At 40.2% G+C, this 24,419-nt stretch overlaps 1 protein-coding gene across 8 annotated transcripts in view; it reads right to left on the reverse strand.

Moving 5' to 3' along the window:
- The window catches only part of SHROOM2 (shroom family member 2), a 162,454-nt gene that overhangs the window by 137,683 nt on the left and 352 nt on the right, over positions 1-24,419 (reverse strand). For 3 of the 8 annotated variants that reach the window (XM_087871448.1, XM_087871444.1, XM_060686671.2), the window contains exon 1: positions 21,932-23,440. The exons of 4 other annotated variants lie outside the window; for them this stretch is intronic. In XM_087871448.1, the coding sequence (XP_087727574.1) occupies positions 21,932-22,159 (228 nt within the window). In that variant the 5' untranslated portion in view covers positions 22,160-23,440. Of the gene's footprint in view, positions 1-21,931; positions 23,441-24,419 lie in introns of those variants that run through there. One more of the 8 variants, XM_087871445.1, reaches the window with a different exon arrangement.

A 24,419-nucleotide genomic window follows, 5' to 3' on the forward strand; every position in this document is an offset into this window, starting at 1 on the left:
AATTAAAACAATTCAAAGTCATTGTTATAACACAAAGCATCTTACTAAATTTTGAACCAGTCTATTTGAGATGTATTTTTTTTTTCAATAGAAAATCCAAAACGCTTCTTTTGCTCCATTGCTATAAATGGCATGTTTAGTGGGACAGAACTAGAATCTGGAATTCTGTCATTAAAGTAACATTAAATTGATGAGATTGAATCTAACTTCAAGATAATAATCTAGAGCAGCAGTTCTCAACCTGGGGGTCGCGACCCCTTTGGGGGTCGAACGGCCATTTCACGGGGGTCGCCAAAGCCCTCTCTCACCCCCCCCCATGCCTTCACTCACCCTCACCCTCTGCCTCTGCTGGATCGCCCGGTCGCCGTTCGCCGTTCGCTTACCCCGCCCACCCCCAATCTATTGCTGCCTAATGGCTAGAGAGGAAAAAAACTTTAAATTCTTGCCGCGGGGCTTCAAAGAGCCGCCCTACTCTCAGCTGTTTTGCGGAGGGCTCTGTTGCTAGCTAGCTGCAAAGAGGTAAATTCCTGGAGCAGATTTTTTCACCCCTAGCTATGCTGAAAAAGCAAAATTGAAAGTAAGCAGGGTCTTGGCTGCAACGTGACAAAATGTGGCAGAGAGATTTCTTTTTCTTTTTCCTCACCAAAAAAGGTAGGTGCAAACTGCAAACAATGGGAAATTTAGGGCAAGAGGAGGTTCAAGATTTTAAAACACAGAAGAAAAAAAGCTCTATTTAACTAGGGAATTGTAATAATTGAGATACTATTAATTGCATATTGTGTTGAAAGCAGAAATGGTTAAGTTGTGGTTTGGAGGAATATATGGGGGAAATTATTTGGTTTATTATTATTGGTAAATATAATTAATTGATTTGTAAGAAATTGGATTGCATGCAAATAATTGGAATACTCATGTTCATATTGATTAATATACAAAAAAGGTAGTTATATAACTAATTGATTTATATTAAAATGTTGAATTTGTATTAAACAACTATATTACATAATTAACCAATGTGAGGATGGATATAAAAATAGATGACAATGGGAAGGGGTATAATATAGAATAGAAGGGAAAAATTGAATTTGATTAAGATTAGAGATGAGGATGAAGGGTAATATTGGTTTTTTTAAAAAATAGATGAGGAATAAATATGGTAAAAAGGAAAAATAGAAATTGTAAATTTAATTGAAATGACTAAATACTGTGTTGGAAGAAATATCCTTCTGGGTTCTGCTCCAAGTGGGGAAAAAGACACTGGAAACATGGAGACTGCTTGGAAAGATGGTTTAATGGTGGACAGGATCACATGGCTTGATGGGGCCCATTGTGTTAATTTCTGTTGCTATTGTGTTGCAAATGTCCTTTGACAAAGGATTGAGTTTCTGCCTCTGGCCCATTAACAAAGGGTGGGGGGCAGGAAGGTGGGAGTTGCTTTGTCTGTAAAATATGCTTCTCCATTTCTCATACAGGAAAATATAATATTCTGCCTTTTTAATATTTCCCAAAATATTTCATTCTTCTAGGAAAGGGGTGGGTGCTAACCTCCTACAACTGTTTAAATTTGTGAACCGGCCAAATACTCTGTTCAAAGAAAATACGTTGTATGTTTGTATGTGTGTTTCTAATTATTGCTATTTATTGCTATTTGTTCTCTTTTATTCTTTAAAGTTTAACAATTCATTCTTTATCTTAATATCTTAATATTTGTTTGGGGTTGGCTTTCTTCCCTTTCATCTTTTTTATTGTACAGCAATCTTTCTCCTCAAACCTACCACCTCTGTCTTTTCTTTCTTTCTTACTTTCTCTTCCCCCCCTTCTTCTCCCTACTTCCTCTTTCTTTCTCCTTCTCCTCCTCTCTTCCTCCCTCTCTTACCTTCACTCCTACTCTAATTTCCCTTCCCTTCCTTCATCCCTCTCTATTGCTGTATCCTTTTATGCATATGGACTACTCAGAGGGCTGAAAAAGTTATTTTTGACTGGTCCTCGCACTTTTGACCAGTCCTCAAACTTACGACTGTCCTCACATTTTATGTTTTTTGCCCTATCTTATACCATGTTGAAGAGAAGCAGTAGTGAAATGAGTGACATGGTTGTTAAGAATGCTGCACAGGCATAAATGTGAGGATGGTCATAAGTGTGAGGACCAGTCAAAAGTGCGAGGACCTGTCAGAAATGACTTTTTTCAGCCCTCTGAGTAGTCCCTATACACATAGCCATGGCCACCCGGTCACATGACCAGCTAGCCACGTCCACTCAGTCACATGACCTCCAAGCCATGCCCACAAAATAAGCCACAGAACCGGTAGTAAAAAAATTTAGAACCCACCCCTGGTTGGGGGTCACCACAACATGAGAAACTGTATTAAAGGGTCGTGGCATTAGGAAGGTTGAGAACCACTGATCTAGAGCAAGAAAAAAGCATAATTAACTTATTGGTCATACTTTCTGACTAATTAGGGAAAGGGAAATTATAAATCAATTTGTGGAGGATATCGATTGTTTTGTTTTAGATAAATATGTTAGTTTAACATGCATTGTGTAAAGTTAGTTTAAATATGCATTTGTGAAATCTGAATCAATGAATGTAAATATGTATTTTATTTATTTGTAAAATTTATTGGCTGCCCATCTTACCTTAAGACAAGTTGAAAATTAATTTGTTTTCAATGTAATATGCACTTTATATCACATCTATTGTTACAAATCAGATTATCTACATCGTTGTTGACATGGGCAGCTATAGAAATAAAAAAAATACATAAAAATGCCATTCCCTTAAATCTCTTGAACTACTAAAATATTTTATGTTTTACGTCTAAAACTATTTCTGACATGATGGCCAAAGCTGGAAACTTCAGAAAAAAGTACCAGACTTCCATCCTCGCAATTTGGACTTGAAACAGTTATTCTAAATTTTAAAAAATCTTAGCACCCTGGTTATTTTTATTTGAAACCACCTTTTTATTTTTACAAACAACCCAATGGAGTGAACATATCCAACACATCCTCCTCCTCCTATTTTCCTCACAACCACTTTATGAAGTGAGTTGGGCTGACAGAGCGTGACTGGCCCAAAGTACCCAGCTGGCTTTCATAGCCAAAACAGAACTTGAACTCATAGTCTCCTTTGTAACTTGGTGCTTTAACCACAAAAGACTAGACCAAACTGGCTTTTCATTAGATTAGAAGAAAGAATAAGGTTGCAACCCAAGAATCCCACTGAATATTCTATATCCAAATGAAAATTGACATAAAACCCCACATAGGAAAACTCTGGTTTGTTTTGTGTCTTTTTAGTGCAAATGGGAGAAGACTCTTTTGTGAAGATAGGGCAATTTACATTTATTGATTATTTTGGTAGTTGCAGTTGGATTTCTTATCATCAGTGTGAGAAATTATTCTAGCCTGAGAGCAGGCACAATACAGCGAAGGTGTTCTCAATATCCAAGGCTGAGGAGACCATTACCAAGTAAAAATGGAAAAATAGACATAATATTTAATCCTGTTATACTTTGCAGCCTGAATTGCTAGATTTAGTAGTAAATTTCACAGAATTTCTTGTGTCTGCAATAAAATCTCTCTCTCTCCCTCCCTCTATGTAGGTGTAAAACTGAGCCTTATCCTTGACCCTTCTGTTGCACTTCTAGACAGGTTTATTGGTATACTTTGGCATGCAGAATCTTATCTAACCACTTTCCACAGCACTGTAAATTATGGTTACTCCCATAGATGCCAAATGACATGGATTCATATTTAACTTAATGAGCTCACCTTTTTTGAAAAAGATTCATCTTGCACCTATAAGATTCATTAAAATCTTTTAATTACATTTACCATCAGATCAGCTGTTTGTCAGTAAAAAGACTGAGGGCGGTGGGGAGGATGTCAACATCAAAACCTGGCTGTCATGACCGGGTCAACCACTGAGTCTAATACAGCTGATGAAATGGTTGGCGAGACGGTGGCAACAGCGACTCCGGATAGGGTGTTGATAATGATGCCTGGGCTAATAGGCGCTGCATGTAGCAACACGGCGGCGATGATGTCTATGGCAAGGGGGGTTACCACAATGGCGAGGGGAATGGCGCTAATGGCAGTGACGGCGACAGCAACACCAGAGGCTGCAAGGAAGCCCTCGTTGTTAATAGAGGAGAGGGCAATGCTGCAAAGGCTATAAATGTTAGGATCCCTTCAACCTCTAGGGATCTGTTGCACTCCTCTTTCTTGAAACTCTGAGGACTTATTAAACTAATTGAACTAAGTAGCCTGAGCAAGGTGATGGATAGGGACTGAGGATTACAAACTGGAGATGATGACTTACTCTCCCCCTCAACTGTCCCTCTCTCCTTTATCAGATCTAGATCTATTACGACCACTCAGTGTTAACTTACAATCTTAGATCGATCTGCAGCTTTATTTACCACCTATTCCCCCAAGATTACCCTGATTATTTAACCCTAAATACTTTGTCCAGTGGCTCTGCCTTACTTTTTTGATCTAATCCTTGGCCATCGCTGGTATCAGGACTGGAGGAGATACAGACATCGAGAGTCTTGGATTATGGGGAGATAGACCACCTTCTCTTTGTTTGTTTCAAATGGTTTGGTCGCTGTGAGAGGACGACCCTTTGAGACCTCTACCCCCACCTCCTTTGGATGGACTTACTACAACCACAAGACTTCCCATCGTCGTGAGAGGGCGATGATGTTCCGATGTATTGACATTTGTAACATACTGGTCTCCCTTTTACATCTATTTCCTCCCTTATTTTAAATTACCTGTCTTAACCATCTCTAACACTCTTAGAAGAAAATGATCCTTCATCTCCTTCAACTCGCTCCTATCTTTGATGTATTCAACTGCGGAGCTCCTTGCACTGCGAGATTCCCCCCTCTCGCATGTCTGGCCCTCTCAGTTATCAAGGGCCGCCCTTGAGGACGGGTTTTGGAACCCTGAGAGGTGGTTTGCAAAAAAACGACGGCTTTGGGGGTTTTTAGATAAATCTTTAAGTTCTATTTTAAGGGGTTCTGGGAGGGATTGTGGGAATGGATCTGGGGGGATCCATAAATCCACTGAAAGGGGTAATGGGTCTGATAATCATGGTGGGGAGGATGGGGACAGAAATCTGACAAGGATGCAGGGGGATGAAGCGATGGGCATTAGTATAGTAAGTGGGAGGGGCAGATATGACGGCTGCAGGGGGCCATATTATGTTTCGGGAGTGCGCACTCGATGTTTACGAGCGATTACTCACTCCGACCCCCAAAGCACTGCTCGTTTCCCGGGTTGTTCAGAGTCTCAGACCCTGGGTCTACGGCTGATGTTATGTAATGCCAGGTCAGTGGTAAATAAATCCCCCCTCATTCATGATCTTATTTCAGAGGGGGGTGCTGACCTGGCAGGGATTACGAAGACCTGGTTAGGCCAGGAGGGAGGAGTTCCCCTTGTGGAAATGTGCCCGCCAGGTTTCCGTGCATTCCATCAGCCAAGGGCTCAGGGAAGGGGTGGGGGAGTGGCAGCAATCTTTAGAGAAAGTCTTTGCCCGAGGGAGGCCACTGTTCCTCAGATAGCCGGATGTGAGTCCCTCCTTGTGAAGTGGGGTCAGGGGATTCAGATGGGCCTACTGATTGTGTACCTGGCTCCCTGCCACGTAACAGCGGTCCTGCCTGAGCTGCTCGACATTATAGCCGGGGTGGCGGTGGAAACCCCCAGACTTATTGTTATGGGGGATTTTAACCTGCCATCTGCTGGTGAGATGTCGGAGACGGTTCGGGAGTTCATGGCTTCCATGACGGCCATGGGCCTGACCCAGGTAGTTCAAGGCCCCACCCACTTGGGGAATCACACTCTGGACTTGATTTTTGTCTCTGATCAGTGGCTGAATGATCTAAGAATAGGGGATATAGACATCAAGCCCTTGTCATGGTCTGATCATTCTCTCCTTCACATGGACTTTCAAGTCACTTCCACCCACCGCAGGGAGACGGAAACCAACCAAATGGTTCCGTCCCAGGCACCTGATGGACCCCGAAAGGTTCCTGATGGAGCTTGGGCCATTTCCTGAGACTCTGGCTCACGACTCGACTGAGGACCTGATGGTCGCCTGGGACAGGGCGGCTACTGGGGCCTTGGACCGCGTCGTGCCTTTGCGGCCTCTGACCCGATGCCGATCTCGTCTAGCTCCTTGGTTTTCCGAGGAGCTGAGAGAGATGAAGCGTCGGAAAAGATGCCTGGAGAGTGATTGGAGGACAAGCCGATCTGAATCTGACCGAACACAGGTGAGATCTTATATTAAGACCTACCTAGTGGCGATAAGAGTGGCGAAGTCTAGCTACTTCTCCGCTCTTATTGCATCTGCAGAGAACCACCCAGCTGCGCTGTTTAGGGTGACCCGCTCCCTACTTCAGGTGGGGGTATGGGAAGATCCCTTAAAGGGTCGAGCTGAGGATTTTGTACAATTCCTGCATGATAAAGTCGCTCAGATTCGGGAAGGCCTGGACTCCGATTGGGTAGATCCAGGGGAGGAGACGGGGGCAGGTCTTGAGAGCGTTATCTGGGAAGAGTTTGACTCTGTGGCTCCTGAGGACGTGGACAGGATTCTGGGCAAGCTTAACGCTGCCACATGTTTATTGGACCCGTGTCCCTCCTGGTTGGTACTGGCCTCCCGGGAGGTTACACGAGGCTGGCTCCAGGGGATTATAAATGCTTCTCTGAGTGAGGGTGTCTTTCCCGCCGCCTTGAAAGAGGCGGTTGTGAAGCCCCTCCTCAAGAAGCCTTCCCTGGACCCGGCTATATTATCAAATTATCGTCCAGTCTCCAATCTTCGCTTTGTTGCGAAGGTTGTTGAGAGTGTGGTGGCACGACAACTACCCCGATACCTGGATGAAGTTGTTTATCTGGATCCATTCCAGTCAGGCTTCAGGTCACGATACAGCACAGAAACGGCATTGGTCGCATTGGTGGATGATCTCTGGAGGGCTCGGGACAGAGGTTGCTCCTCTATCCTGGTCCTATTAGATCTCTCAGCGGCTTTTGATACCATCGACCATGGTATCTTACTGCACCGGCTGGAGGGGTTAGGAATAGGGGGCACCGTGCTTCGGTGGTTCTCCTCCTTCCTCTCTGACCGTTCGCAGTTTGTGTTGGCAGGGGGGCAGAGGTCGACCTCGAGGCACCTTATTTGTGGGGTGCCGCAAGGGTCAGTCCTCTCACCCCTTCTGTTCAACATTTATGTAAAACCGCTAGGTGAGATCATCCGTGGTTTTGGGGTGAGTGTTCATCAGTATGCTGATGACACACAGCTATACATCTCCACCCCAGACCACCCCAATGATGCCCTTGCTGTGATGTCCCGTTGCCTGGAGGCCGTGCGGATCTGGATGGGGAGAAACAAGCTCAGACTCAACCCCTCCAAGACCGAGTGGCTGTGGCTTCCGGCGTCCCGGTATAGTCAGCTGGTACCATCACTGACAATAGGGGATGAGATCTTGCTCCCCACAGAGAGGGCCCGCAACTTGGGTGTCCTCCTGGATTCACGGTTATCTTTAGAAGATCATTTGACGGCCGTGGCCAGGGGTGCCTTTTATCAGGTTCGCCTGATCCGCCAGTTGCGTCCCTTTCTGGATCGGGACGCCTTGCGCACGGTCACTCATGCCCTAGTTACCTCCCGTATGGACTACTGTAATGCTCTCTACATGGGGCTCCCCTTGAAAAGCACCCGGAGGCTCCAACTGGTCCAGAACGTAGCCGCACGGATGATTATGGGCGCAGCTCGTTACGCCCATGTAACACCTCTCCTACGTGAGCTGCACTGGCTCCCGGTGGTCTTCCGGGTGCGATTCAAGGTGTTAGTTATCATCTTTAAAGCGCTCCATGGCTTAGGACCTGGGTACCTACGAGACCGTCTTTTGCCACCAATAGCCTCCCACCGACCAGTTCGTTCTCACAGGGAGGGACTACTCAGGGTACCGTCAGTCAAATTATGTCGACTGGCGACTCCCAGGGGGAGGGCCTTCTCTGTGGGGGCTCCAACCCTTTGGAATGAACTGCCCCCGGAGTTACGGAATATCCCTGATCTCCGTGCTTTCCGCCGTGCCCTCAAGACCCTGATGTTCTAACAGGCAGGGCTAAACATACAAACATGCGAATGATTTTTTAAATGTTATCTAATTCTGGGTTTTATTTAATTGACCAAACTAAGTAACAATTTTAATTAGCAATTTTATGATGTTTGTGTGTCTATATTTTTCTTGACTGTACACCGCCTTGAGTCCTACGGGAGAAAGGCGGTATAGAAATATAATAAATAAATAAATAAATCATAAATATACTTACAATAAGTCTTGGCTTTGTCACTAAGCATTATTTCAGTCCTCATTTCCTTCTTTGCTGCTTTTACTTTAAAAAATTCTTTCAAATAACTTCACTTTTTCTAATCATGTTTCTATTCTTATTTTGAACCTTATTCTTAATTCATAATAGAGTGCAGTGAAACAAATTAGTAGGTCAAGAGGTAGAGTGTGTGTGTGTGTGTGTGTGTGTGTGTGGTCCTGTCTTCATATTCAGAACAAATTTTCATTTCCAGATTTTAATTACCTCAAAAGAGGAAATATGTACAACTAGATAGACTTTTATGTTTGTCCAAAGATTTCAAATGAGATATAAAGTAATATATAATTTTGATTTTTCTAAAATACAAAGGCAAAATATGTAGTACTGAAGTTGGAAGAATTCCAAAAAAGTACATTAAATATTTTCAAAACACAGGCACATAAATTTCTTCAGTTATGCTGAAAATTTCAGAACACATATTTGAGATTTATTTATTTCATAAATCTAAGGCAACATTTTTTGGAAGAGCTTATAAAAAACAATTATATACAGAAAATGGCTAAAATGTGTTGAAATTACCAAGCAATTATTATGTTTTTATTATTAGAAATGAAGTCACTTCCTCCAATATAAGAAACTGTTGAAATAATATTTGAGTTTAGAATAAACACAGAGAAAAATGAAGGCACGGCAGTGAGAAAAAAATTAAAATCTTCAGAACTGATGGTAGTTTTTTATTTTATCTTGCTCCTTTATTCATAAATATTAAAAACAAAGCAAAGTAGTACAATTAATGTCTATGCCTTTTATTGTTTTCATAAATTATGTTCTAAAGTTTGCAGCATTAAAAGTATAGACTATAAACCATGTAAATTTTATCACATGCGATGGTCTTGTAAATATGCTAAATCACGTTGGAATAAATATAATAATGGTTCTGCAGAAAATACTTAAAACACATTTATCAATATAACCTGAAGCCTTTCTTCTAAGTATTATGGATAAATCAACAGAAAAACAATTTGGAACCTTATTTTTGTATATGTCAAATATTGGAAAGAAAAAGGAATGCTGACAATGGAAGAATGGATTTTGAAACGGACTGAATTGGCAGAGATTGTAAAATTAATTGTATTGGTTAGAGACAATGGTTTGGATAAGTTTCTAAGAGAAGCCATTTGTGGAGTTTCTGCAAGTAAATGTAATAATGGACTGTTAACAGAGGACTTTGAAGTTTAATACATTTTTTGGGTCAACAGTTAACAGCTTTTGTACAGTGAACAGGTGTTGGGTTGATTTGACTGACAGACAATAGATTCGTATATTTGAAATATTTGTTAAGAGAATGTGATCTAAAATAGTAATTTATTCAGCATACATGAAAAATGTATAAATATCTGTAGACTCACAATGCAATGGTGCGAACCTATTAGATTTGTCTAAGATACAGGTATCAGCATTCAACTAGAGTGGAGTTAATACATTTATTGTTAATCTTATATTTGTTTTATATATTTTTTCTTTTCTTTTTTATGTTCTGTTTGTAATTCTTGTTTTGGTTTTTTTTTTTTCATTCTGTATAAAATAATTATTTTTATAAAGAAGTACAGATTATAACTCTTACAAAAGGGTCATATTATCATTTGCCATTAACTAGTCATATGCTCATTGTTTCAAACAATACCCTTATTACTACAGTATAATGACAATGGCATGAAGTGAGTCACTATATTTATAATTAAATCATTTATAGTTTAACATAGAAACAATGAGAAGTCATCTCTCTCTTAAAAGTTCCATTGTACTCTCTGGAATTTATTCTCAGATAAATATGAATAAGATTGCTATCTGTAGATTAAACAGCAACAAAATTACAAGAAAATAGTTGGCAGAAGAATAGAAGGTTTTCTAATGTACCATCTACCGCCATGTTGCTCATTTGTGAGTTCTAGGCCCATATTAAGCTAATTTTGGAGAACCTCTTAATGATGTTTCACAATAGTTCTTATTCATTATGCTATTTTAACTTAGGCTACATCAGATTAAAAGCTACATTAGATTAAAGTTACTTCTAATTTATTTCTTAAACCAAAGCTGAACATCTTAAAGCCTGCCTACCGATATTCATTTATGTCTCAAAATCTGTATAGATTGTGATAATGAAAACACAGCACTGAACCTGTTTTGTGGCAGATACTATCTAAATATATTTATCTTCTACTGTCTTCTTCCCTGTTCCCTTCCCTTTATCTTCAACTGTCTTCTTCTTTCAGTATGCAACAAACATTTTTATTTGATTCAACTTTTCTTGTTAATTTATTAACAATAAATTAATAATTAATTAATTAATTAATTAATAATTAATTTATCAGCAAAGTATTCTATGTGTTGTGACCGAGGCCCACGTAGTGATTACCAAACACAATTCAGTCCTGAACAAACTATTTTATTAAAACAGCTGAGAATTAATTCATTCTCAGTTTAGTCCAAAACAAATTCTTCATAACCAGTTCTACAGCCTTATCACCAACCTTTGATGTCTTTGGCAACCTGTCAAAGGCTTTTCTTGGCAAAAAGAGATGCTGAAAAGAAACACTGGAATCAACGTTGCTTTTCTACAAAGAACCCAACGCCTTGTTGCTGCTTTTTTATGCCTTATGGGAGTGGCCAATCATCTTCTGGCCTTACTCCCGAGTCGTCCTTTTTGCTTCAGCTGCTCTTGCCTTCTGGCAGCTCTTCACATGTGTGCACTAGGCTCCTCCTGTTCCTCTGCCTCTCTGCTGTCTGCCTCTGGAGGCTCCGGAGTCTGCACATTGCTCCCAAATGGCTGTTGTGGGCCGCCAGCGGCCTGCGCGGATCGTGGCTGATCCCAACGAGGAGGCTGGTGTGGGGTTGCGCCAGCAGCCGGCACAGCCGGCACTTGCGTTGGACAGCGAGGAGGCTGAAGAGGATGTAATGCCAGTGCCAGAGACTCAGCCAGGGCCTTCAGAATCTCCAGAGGCTCCTTCAAGTGGAGAGAGCGAAGTGGAGGAGCCTCTCCTCAATGCTTGAGCACGCAGGGCTGCCAAAAGGCAGGAGTGGCTACTCAGGAGGAGGAGGTCTACTCGAGAGTAGGGCTTGAGGATAATTGGTCACTCCCTTAGCCTATTTTAGTCGCACACAGCTAGTGCGTTCTTGCTGGAAACAACTCGTATTATTATTAGAGTATTTTGGTTTATCATATCTTGTTTTCTGGGCTGGTTGCCAACCTTTGCCGGTCTTGTTTATTCTTGCTACTTAATAAATTTGATAAGGACCGTTGGTGTGTGTCAATATCCTCAGAAATCCGGAGCTGGGGCAGAACAATGGCCCTGGCCCCATCTCTGCCTCCTACGCAGAGCCCTCGTCCGGGCCTTCCCCTGACTCCAGGACTGGCCCATTGTCCTCCCCAGCCTCCTCACTGTCCAACTCCACTGCCAGATCCGCAGGCTGCTGGCGGACCACAACACTATGGTTTTCTTTTGCATCTTTGTGTGGTATTATTTTAAGAGTATTTTTTACTGAAATATTTTAAAATATGTGATATCATGGACCTAATGACTTCATTGTGTAGCACTTCAACAATCTATCGGACTAGATGAATGAAATTTGTTTATTATAAAATAAAAACATACGACAAAGATTATAAAATTCAACTTGATGCCAAAATTAAAAACTTCAAATGTTAGCAGTTTCCAGTGCATAAATGAAAAAGTTTTTCTTGCATAATCATAATTGATTGTTCATTAGAAAGATCACAGTACTTCAGCAGACATATTGTGACAGATGCTTGTTCAAAAATTATCATGCCCAAAGCTTTTAGCGTTTTAAGCATAGTCATTCTTATTCAGTCTAAGTTATATGATTTTATATTCTGCTTCTGGTCATCTAACTGCTGGATTCTGTGTTACTTGCAGCTTCTATGTCCCATTATAGTGAACTGTAGTAATTTAAAGAGATAAATATCAAACCTGTTAGAACATTTTATAGGAAAAGAAGCTGACTAAAAGCTTTCCAGGCCACTTATTAGAACTGAGTTTAAATGTAAAAACACTCACAGACAAGCAATATAAAATGTAATTTATTAGAAAATAAAGGATGCTTGTTAACCTGAAAGTCCTTACCAATTGTTTCTATAGAAAGTCAATGCATTCAAAGACCTCCACTACCTCAGTCCCTACCTCAGTCACTCTTTCCAGAAAATTATTTTAGTTTTATCTACACAGTTATTTCTTTAATGTGGATTGTGTTAATTGTCCAGCAAACCTGAGCAGTTAATACACTCATATACCTCTTTCTAATCCTTTCTTGAATGGATGGAGCGGAATACAAACAACATCAAATATTGGATGTAACAAGTTCTCTAATTATCACCATTCCTTCTTCTGTTAATATTGTAGGAAGTCCCCCCACCCCGATTAAAATATTCTTTATTCTTAATATTAAAAAGAGGCAGGATAGAATATTTCCCCTAAAGGAGAAATGGAAAAAAATCTTAACAAAGGCAGAAAGCAGCCCTAGTCACACTGGAATAGTTGGTGGGACAGCAGTACAGTGGTGATATAGCTGCCACAAGTTAAAAAAATATATATTAAAGAGGTATCCAGAAATAGGTTGCTCTATGCAAAACACACGTCTGTCTTCAGCTAGGACTGAGACAAAAGTTGGGGACCGTTGGTATAGGTGTGTCCTTGCAGCTTTGACAGTCTCAGTCCTATTGGCTAGCAGACGAGGATAACTCATTCCTGGATGCTGCCTCCATTACAAGGGAGAACAATATTTTGCTTATTTGTCTTAAACAAAAGCAAACAATCAAATGAAGTGCACGAATCAGTAGTATGTCATCTATCATTTCCTGATAGTTTAGAATTCCCATTTGTAAACACTTACTATGCTGTTTAAGACTACCAAAGTTGAAAACTAGACTTCTATACTGTACAGCATTAGGTTCCCCACCTCTAATACAGATTTGAACAAGCTTCATTCTCAATCTTAAGGAAGGGTTAGGGTAAGAACTGAAAGTTTCACCAGGAGTGTGGGAAACTCTATGATTTATATCAGTTTATATATGATTTATATACAGTTTTAATGAAAAAGATATGGAATATTTTTTTAAAAAACAAATCAGATAGGTAAAAATAAAAATATCTGATGTCTGTGTTATATGGTTTCAAAGTTTCAGGGGGGTGATTGGGCTGTCCCCATTTCCTATCTTATGCAACTTATACATTTTATGGCTCTTACTGGAACACAAAGAAGCATATGGAAATAGGGATGAATAAATGCAAATAAATTGGAATTGATCAGTACTCAGATTCCAGTATCAGCAAAATTACAGTTCATGGCTATGCCATATATCTATCAGAAAACTAGTCATATCCCCTTTTGTCCTATCCAAATATAGAAAAATGAATAGGGGGAAAAATGAAACAGAATTTTCAGGTATTTTGTAGTAAAAATCAAGTTAACAATAATCATATAAATACTCAAATACACTAATACGCAAGCTACTTTGAGTGCTTTTAAAATAAAAAAATCAATGTGATTTTTAAAAAATGCTATAAACCATAATACATTCTACTCAAACAAAACTCTAAAAAGAATGACTCACAAACTGTGGATCTCAAGTGGTTTGCTGCAGGTTTCCCACATTCTTAATCTATGTATCATCTGAGCCCTACACTTGCACAATCATTGTCAAAGTCAGCAGGCCAAATCGTAGCTTCCCACTAACTCAGCCTCCCAGTATCAGCTGATTTTCAAAATGAACTGGGACTGAAAACTGGTTAATTTAAGTATACAACAGATAATAGAAGTAGTGTCATAAGTGATAAACTTCAGGCAGCTAATAAATTCTTAAGCACAGATATTGACTATGAGTGCCTATGTGCAATTCTAATACTCAAATTATGGCTTTGCATAAGGGAAGAATCAATAGGAGATAAGACAATATCTAAAAATAAGGCTTTGTGGGCTGAAAACCCACTTAAATTTAATCCCTTCAAAATCAGAGATTTTTTTTTATTTAAGACAATTCTTGACTATGTAGATAGTTTTATTATTATATAAAGTACAAAAAATAATTAAATAGTAAATAGATACTAATTTCTGCAAACATTTTGGGGGAAAATTAATTTTTTAATTCTTTTAAAAATAGAACGATAGACACAAATGCAGCTCCAATTACCATATTGCTTGCAAACCAAATGTGACCTTTTTCAGAGGACACTACATAGAGATGTGTCTAATTGGATGTTTTCTGTATTTTCTGAATATTTAATAGGCCACAACTGCAAAATGCTTGGCAATTAATACTTTAAAAGACATTATTAGATCAATCTAAATTGGGTATCAAAGGTCAAAAATTTTGAATCTTTTTTTCCTTTACAATACAATTGAAGTTATTAGTTTTCTTCTTAGACATTATATTTGGACAGAATGATTTATAATTAAAAGACTGTAAAACTATTATGCTTAGTAATTACTGATAACATACACTTAATCTTTCATGAATGTATTTAATATATTTCAAAGCTATTATAAACTATATGAGCCGAGGTGGCGCAGTGGTTAGAGTGCAGTACTGCAGCTACTTCAGCTACTTCAGCTGACTGCTAGTTCAGCAGATCAGCGGATCAAATCTCACTGGCTCAAGGTTGACTCAGCCTTCCATCCTTCCGAGGTGGATAAAATGAGGACCCAGATTGTTGGGGGATATATGCTATTTAGTATATTGTCTTTGGTATAAGCCGCCCAGAGTCCTCGGAGAGTGGGCGGCATAGAAATATGACTAATAAATAAATAAATAAACTAGTTTCCAAAGTTTAACCATACAGTTTATTAAATTTCTCGTGCAACACAAGTTCGAAGCCACCTGGGAAAGTAACAATGGGAAAATGTTACCATGGAACATCACAACCATCATAAACACATGTCAATTGCCAAGTGCCCAAACTTTGATCATGCGACTATGGGGACACTGCAATGATCATAAGTGTGAGGACCAAATGTAAGTCACTTTTTCTGCATCACTGTATTTTGAACATTCTATGGGAAGTGTATAACTGAAGAAGAAATGAAAGATATCACCACACTTTGGTTAACATTTTCATAAGATATATTTAAAACAATATGTGCTCCAGCATTCAAGAGGAAACCAGGTAACTATAAAATACAGGTAGTCTTTGACCTACACCCACAATTGAGCCGGGGATTTTGGTCATAAGTCATTGCAGTCATAAGTCAAATCACCACATGACTGGACTTGATTTTAACAACCATTTATACAATGGTCATTAAGCAGGTTAATATGGTAGGAAATAAATTTCTATTCAAATTTCCTATTTATTCAAATAGGAATAAAGCTTACCCAATGGGTGTTTTTTGCCATTGAAATGGCAAAAAAGTCACAAAATGTGATGTGATTGCAACCAGTCAGCTGCAGATGTGAGTCAGTTGTCTAGTGCCTGAAATGATTATGTGACTACAGAGGTGGTACAGCAGTTTTAATTTTGAGGATGGATCATAAATACTTTTTTTCAAATGGCCATTAAGCAACAGATCATAAGTCGAAGATTACTTGTGTATTTTATAGAAATAAAGGTGATTGTGGCTGCTGTATTTTACTGTTGTAATGATGAACTAATCAAAGGATCAAGCTTCTGCTTTGAAATAAGCCTCACTGGTTTCATTGTGATTCTTCATACATGAACATGATTGCAATTTTGGCTTCAAAATATACAATTTTAATAACTGGCAATTTCCAATATATTTGTGTCACTTTTATCACAGTTGTTGTCCAACTGATTGCCTTGAAATCCCATTCTATCCTGGCATCACTACAATTGGAAGAATGATAACTGGGAAGGAAACACTATTATGCCAAAGAACAGAACAACCATATTCAGTAGGATGACAATGTTATCTCTTCATGACAGATGTGCATCCTCATTATATAATTACAGTATATAATTAAAAATGAATTAAATGTTGCATGTATTTATATGTTTTTCAGGTATTCTGCTCACATCAGAACTGAGCCAACTTTACCACTAGCTCTCATGAGATACTTGTGGATTATTTTCCTAATATTATAGTAAAAATGTGAATTGAGAATGTCTACAAAAACATGACATTTTGTACACCCATCATTCCAATATCAAAAGAACAGAGGGTCTTTTTCTTGTAGGATAAAAGCGCCAGTCTTGATTGTACGTACGATGATTATATCGCTGTTCACTTTTGAATGTCAGTTTTTTAAAAGATATGTTAAAAGCAGACAGAATTTTGCACTATATTCTTTCACCTTCAACAAAAGCTTCCTTGAAGGTGAAAGAGGAGACAAAAACAGTATGCTGTTCAACAGTAAACAAAAACAGAAGATTATATCAATAGGCAAAGCCACCCTCTTCTAAATAAGTGGAGAAGAAATCAGAGACATAAGACTTTATCTGCCTAGGTTCAAAAGTTTATATCCATGACAAAATACAGAATAACACAGTTGGAATGGACTTTGTAGGTCATCTAGTCCAATCCCCTGCTCAAGCAGGAGACCCTATACCAGTGATGGCTAACCTTTTTGCCATTGTGTGCCAGGAGAGGGGGACATGTGCGCGCGACACCCCCCCCTGCTCCTGGCACACGATGGCCTGGTAGGCCCGTTTTTCTCTCTTATCTGGTTCCAGATCCTCTCTATTTATCTGGGAAGGGCGAAAACATCCTTGCTGACTCTCTCGGAGGCCCTCCAAAGGCCTGAGTCTCTAGGAGCCTCTCTTTGGAGGCTGGGGACAGCAAAAAATGTCACTTCCTGTCCCACCGGGAGTCGGGAAATGGGCCCTTTCAGCCTTCGTAGGACCTCCAAGGGAGTGGGAAAGGCTGTTTTTGCCCTTCCCAGATAAATAGAGAGGATCTGGAGCCAGGTAAGAAAGAAAATCAGGCCTTCCCCACCCAACCCGCCCAGGCCCTCCAGAGGCAGGAAACAGCCTATTTCCCTACTTCTGGTGGGCCCAGAAGGCCCAAAAATCAGCTGGCCGGTGCGCGCATGCACCCCAGAGCTGAGCTGACATGCCCACTAATATGGCTCTGCGTGCCACCTGTGGCACACGTGCCATAGGTTCGCCATCACGGCCCTATACCATTTCTGACAAGTGGCTGCCCAGTCTCTTCTTGAAAGCCTCCAGTGATGAAGCCCACAACTTCTGAAGGCAAGCTGTTCCATTGATTGAGTATTCTATTCTCACTGTCAGAAAATTTCTCATTTCTAGGTTGAAACTCTCCTGTTTCCATCCATTGTTCCTTGTCTGGCCTTCAGGTGCTTTGGAAGCATTTTTTTCTGCAACCTCTTTGGCCGAAGAGGTTGTAGAAACAAAAATGCCTTTAAAAGCCTCTGGCAATCCCAGCTAAGTTGCCTGATCGTCAGAGGCTTCTAAAAGTATTTTTTTCTGCAAAAAAAAAAAAAAAAAAGCTTTTAAAAGTATAAAAGAAAAAGTTGGTCACGCCCACCCAGTCACATTAGCCCCACCAAGCCATGCCCACAGAACCGGTAGTAACAAATTTTAGATTTCATCCCTGTTCTATACCTCTCTTTGTGCACACAACACACATTAAAAGGGGGTAAGTCTTTGATTGCATGGTTGTGTTCACAATTTTAAAACCAATGATCTAATTGTAAATGCCCCTGGTTAAGAGCCTACTTAGAATTAGAATAATCCAAAATGTTGAAGCCTTCTTACATTTGCATACTGTGTTAAAAGTATCACTGGTGATACTTTCATGGTTTGCATATGAATACTTACTTGATTCCACAAGTATGGCTTTTGTAATATTTTATTAATCAAAACTCAATCAAGTAATATTTATTTTATTCATTTATATCCCACCTTTTATTATTTTTATAAATAACTCAAAGCACAAAATTATCCAACATACCTTCCTATTTTCCCCACAACAACTACTGTGTTGTGTAAGTTGACTCAGAGAGTGTGATTGGCCCAAGGTCACCCAGCCGGCTTTCATGGCTAAGGTAGAACTACAACTCACAATATCTGGTTTCTATCTTGATGCTCTAGTGTTTTCCTTTTTCTGTTTTGTGACATGCTCGTGCTAAAAATCAACTAGGGGATTGGAAGCTAAAACGTATGAAGAACAGTTGCAGGAATTGGGTATGTCTAGTTTAATAAAAAGAAGGATTAGATGTGACATTGTAACAATGTTCTAATAGTTAAGGGGCTGCCACAAAGAAAAAGGGTTCAATCTATTTTCCAAAGCATCTGAAGGCAAAACAAGAATCAATGGATGGAAACTAATCAAGGAGAGAAGCAGCTATTCCACATTACTTAAAACATGGTATCTAAATATGCTACCACATTTGTGAAAAAGGCCCAATTTTCTGATATCTTTCTTCAGATGTATACCTGTGCGAGTATGAAAGGGATATTCACTTTCTAAAAAAGATTTTGCTAGTAGATTCTTATTAATGATTGTATGCTTTATTTCTTCCTTTAGTATTTGATATTTACAAAACAATGTTTCCATAGATAAATCTTTGCAAAACCATGTTAAATCAAGAGAAAAGATAGTTCTGATTCTTTTTTTAAAAAATGGGATTGCATTTTAAAAATGCAAATAACTGCCCTCAAAACATTGCAATTTAGATTGAATTGAAATCCATAGGAAAAAATAATCAAACATTACTTTTAATTTCCCTAGCATAAATTTACTTATAAAAAGTATGCAATGTTTGCTGCAGGGTATCAAATCTGCAATAAAATGTAATCATCCACTACAAGAACAAAACAGTACAGATCAGTGAATGATCTACTCAAAGTATCTTTTAATTCTGAAGCAGTGAACATGTAACTATTTTCTTTGAAATTTCTTTTGAAAAAAAAGAAAAGCAGATTTAGACAAATGATTGTTACCTCTATATTGAATAAGTATACACTGACAGAATCACATTACACTTGGTTTTTCTTTTTTAAATTCTGGGGGGAAATGTTTCATATAACAAAAATCACATTTTTGTTAAATGTGTCCATCTCCAGCATAATAATTATAACAGAAGATGAAAACAGCTTGCATTTACCAAGTGATAACCTCTTGCCATATCCAGTTACAGTACATCAAGCCATCAAAATCTTGTAGAAACGTCCCATAAAATTTCCATTGTATTAATCATCTGGCAAAACAAGGCTGAATAGAAAGACTTTCAATAATAAAATCAAATACCTTATGATGTTATCTGTGTATACTGTGCAATGAATTACTATTAGTAAAGGATTATCAGTATTCAGCCACAGAAAATATCTTACCAGAAAACATATCAGTAGGTAAATCAAATAGGTATCTTTGATTGATTGAACAGCACACTATTATTGAACTAGATGTAACAATTGGCAATGTCTATGGTGTCACTTGTGGTTGGTAGGGGAGGATCATATGACCTCATACCTGTCTACTATTAAAAGAGGTAATGTCTCCTTCAAACTGAGCTCATCTCCTAGTGAATTATTTGATATGCTTTTCTTAGCTTTAGAAATGGTTTGCCATAGCTTTCTTCAATTTCTAGGCAATCCTAGGGCTTTAGGCTAGATTTAGAAGTCTTCCATCTCCTTGTTGGAGCCCAGACAAGAGCAGATATCATAGTAATATATTTGAACATTGATATATCTGAGGAAACATAGAACACCTATGAACAGCTTTTTCTTCTATAAACGTACCCTTCAGGTTTGTTTTCTTTTATAAAGGTTTTGGAAAAACCTTATAGCAAGAACTGAGCTATATTATAGAATCTATTCTTTTCAATTATACATAAACTCATTATTTCAGCAACACAATATTTCCTAAAGTAATAAAAGTATTGTTATACTTATTTTTAAAGTTAAAGTTATAATAAGGTTATATATAATTACTTTTAAAGTTATAATAGCATATAATAATTCTACCCATCCCTGTGGGAAACAATCAGGAAATTATTGTTAATAATTTAATATTGTTCTGCTGTGCATAAACATGGAAATATGGTATCTAGGTTAATTTATTAATCAAGGTTGAGTTAATGATGGCTTAGCAGTCTATATGTATTTTACAAAAAAACTGTTACACAGTAGGGTCATAAATGCTATGAAACAATTGAGATGTAGTGCTTTGTAACCCACACAAGCATAGTATCTCTTTGTCATTAAAGCAGCCCCCTTCTATTTCTGAAAAAAGACAGGTGGCTTTAATGAAAATTAGCTGTACTGTCCTCATATAAGATTCAAACTACATTTTGTAAATATTTTTGAAACATGCATAGTTTATCACACATGAACTTCTGCAGCTTAATCCCTCACCAATGTATCAGGTTACAGTTTTCATAATTTTCAGCTCCTTTGTAGTCTAACTCATATGGAGGGCATCAGCATCAGGAATATGACCTTACACACAGATTTTTGAAAGTAGTACAAGGAGGAACTTGTTTGAAAAAATAAAACTACGTACTCAGTTTTCACCATTAAATAAGAACTCTGTCCCCTTTTCTGGCAGGGTCCTTATTTTCGAACTCAAGTAAAGATCATAAGAAGTCATAAGTTAAGAATTTTAGTTTGACATATAGATTTATGGTCTAACCCACAATGAAATGTTTATTTAGTACAGGTGAATAACGATGACAGAGAAGGAAATGAAGGAAGGAAGAGACTGCTTTTGTGGGTTGCAAAATGAGGAAACTTCAGTGCTTCCACAAGGAATAATGTCCATTTTTAATTAACCACTATGTAATCATTCACAAAATTCAAAACAACAAATAGGATATGTAGATTATTTACCCCCAGCAACTTCAATTACTTTTTTGTTACTTCACTAAATATTGTACACAAGTGCAAAGGTGAACTTTCTTCCCAGTGGCAATCCAGTCCAACAACTGTGTGATGGCTGATGAATTAACTTGAAATGTTATTTTGAATTAATTAATGAGGCTATGGGGGTTATTAACTCTAGCAATGCCTATCAATGTTTAGTCACCTGAATGGGATGTACTAAGTATTTATAAAACAGTAAAGCTAAGCTTTAATACATTAATTACTTTTAATCACTGGGACTTGTGAATATTAACTATAATAAAAACACCTCTAAATACAATACTAAGGCACAGCCAACGTTTGCCACTAAAATGTCTGGTTCTTGATTGCACTGTCCATGCCCTTCCCCATATCACCAATACGAAGCAGTGACCAAGCAGTTTTAAGACCCACGTTTAAAGGCTCGCTAGCAATCCCTTCCTTACAGGCGATCGCTAGTTCTAAATTAAAGACATTCAGCCAGTGGCAAGAACCTCGCAAGTTGTCCTGTTAAGGTACACCGCAGCCATCACCATTTCATTTCTCATCCCTTCCCCCCACCACCACACGGAACCCTTTGTATACTCAATTGTTCACTCGGTGTCAATTGGTAGCATAATCCTATTCTCCGGGCGGATCACATCAACAACAACTACAACAAAAACCCCTAAGAAAGACGCTTCGTCCAGGGGCACCTCTTCCGCTTCGACCAGGTACCCACCAACTGCACATACGTTCGTGCAGTTCTTGCCCCTTCTTACCTTAGTGATGATCAGAGGTTCTCCATGTTCTCTGCCTCCTTTTAACGTAAATCCCCAAGGAGCTCCGCCACTTAATTGTACTTCCACTAGCTTGTACGGATCAACTCCTCTCTGCTCTCCTGTCGCCAGCTGGTGGGGGTGTCCTTGATCCATAAATACTGCCGGATTCAGCCTCGGATCTTTGTCAGGATTTCTTTCCTGTCCGCCTCTGAAGTCCATATTCTCCATAGTCTCTCGAAACTGCCGCCCCCCCCACACACCCCCACCTCCAGTTTCTTCCTAGTTTGATCCCACGCGCCGCTGACCTAGGAACCACATACCTCCCAGCAGTTTTTCAGGCTGCTCCCAGATGGGAAGGGAGGGGGATTGTAAAGCCCTTCCACACCCTGGCTCCTCCTCCTCTTCCAGAGTTCAGGCTTTTTCTTTTTCTTTCTTTCTTTGAAAGAGAAGCCCAAAGCAGCCAAAGGGGAGAACAGCGAGCAAGCGACCCCAGGAAATTAGACTCGCTTGGCTGGACTACGTACTACAGCTCCCTCCAAGCATAAAGTATTTATTCGCGCTTTCATGGCTGTTGGCTTAGTTGCTTTGCGCGCGCCTGTTAATATATTCACGGAAACAAACCGCGGCAGTTTCCCCCAAGGGAAATGCCGGAGAGCAGAACCCGAAGAGAAACCGAGGAAGTCATTGAGGGCATTTTCCACTTTCTCCAGAAGGTGATACGAGCTTCCGTTTCGGATGGGAAAAAAAAGGGGGGGGCTCTTCCCAGCAGGAAAAGGGGTTATAAAAAAGGGGGGGAGGGGAATCTCGACCTGGACAATCGTCCTTCCCAAAGGAGCCGAGGAGGACAGCAGCGAAAAGTTTTCTCCAACATTTAGGGGAAAGTCGCCAACGGCATCGCCCTCACAACGGGAATAAATGCCTTTCCACTGGGGATCGTGGCCACCTTTCAGAAAACTTCTCCTTTGAGCGCAGTTTTGCGCCCGGTATTCTTGGAAGCGGTCCCGTTGGAGCCAGAGGGGTTTTATACGAGGAAAGGAACTGCAAACAGTCAACGTGAAGGTCCCAAGGCGCCGAGGAAAGGAGAGGCTGAGCCACGGCAACGAAAAAAAAGGGGGGGAGGGGGGGAAATCCCTCCCTCTTCCCCTTCCAGGTTTTCTTTAAAAGCAGGCAGCGCCGGCTCCTTCCGGCTCCTTGGCCGCAGGGTTTCTCAGGGGCCTTTTCCCCTCCCGCTGCTTTGCCGAGGAGGACACGCACAACAGGCGCCTTCTCCGGCTGGCTAAAGGAGGCTTTTGTGTCGGAGGGCGCCGAGAAGTTCGCGCAGCGGCCTTCCAAGAGGCCCCGCGGGGTGGGCGTTTCAGCGGCCCAGAGGAAGGCAGGAACCGCCGCCTCCAGGATCTCACAGCACGAAAAAGTTCCGGCATTTTCTTTGCGGGGGGTAGAGAGGCGGGCGCCACCGAGCTACCTGCGAAACGCCTTGGAGGCGACATTTTTTATTGTCAGAGGCCCCCTAGCGGCGGCTGTGAGAAAGAACAACGGAGAGCAGCGTCGCCTTCGACTCAGTTAAAGCGCTGCAGCCGTCTAGACAGCCTAGTCGAAATCCGGGTTTAACGGGGACTGAAGGCGACAATCCTTAGTCTAGTGCAGGGGGTCTCCAAGCTGAGCAACTTTTAAGACTATGGACTTCAGCTACCAGAATTCACTAGCCAGCATGATATCTTAACCAACTAGCCCAAGAGTGTCAAACTGCAGGCGAATTCACCTGCAGGGTGTTTAGAACTGGCCCACAGGGTCACGCTGCAAACAGCAAGGACTGACCCGCGGTGCCTCTGCCAGTGAAAACACATCCTCCTGCAATTTTCTGCCAGCTAAAACGGAGCTCCGCGTGCGGTCCTCCCGAGCTCCATTTTCACTGGCAGGAGGCCATTGCAGCCTCCCAAGCTCTGTTTTCACTGGCAGAGTGCGAGCCACCACAGGCACCCCCAACACAAGTGACGTTGAGCTAGCCATGCCTACCTTGGCCACGCCCACCTGGCCCCAAGGTCAAACACAACCCTGATGCAGCCCTCAATGAAATTGAGTTTGTCACCCCTGATCTAGTCTAGTGGTTAAAAACTATGAGTCAGTGAATTCTAGCCCCACCTTAGACATAAAAGCCATCTGGGTGACTTTCGGCCAGTCACTGTGTCTCAGCCCAACCCATAATACAAGGTTGTTGTGGGGAAGATGGGTGGAGGAAGGAAGATTGTGAGTGTTCACCGTCTTGAGTTATTTATAAAAATAATAAAGGTGTATCTTTCTTAAAACCTATCTATTACATTGACAGTACAAAGTTGGTGTACTGATTGAAGTATCAGGCTAGAAACTGAGATTGTGAGCTCTAGTCTTATCTTGCCACAAAGGCAGCTGGGAAATCTTGGACCAATCATTCTCTTAGCCCTAGGAAGAAAGTAATGGCAAATTATTTCCAAAATCTTGCCAGAGAAACTGC

The sequence above is a fragment of the Pantherophis guttatus genome, chromosome 5 (genome assembly GCF_059756535.1).
Source record: "Pantherophis guttatus breed Tessera chromosome 5, ASM5975653v1, whole genome shotgun sequence".
Taxonomy (NCBI): domain Eukaryota; kingdom Metazoa; phylum Chordata; class Lepidosauria; order Squamata; family Colubridae; genus Pantherophis; species Pantherophis guttatus.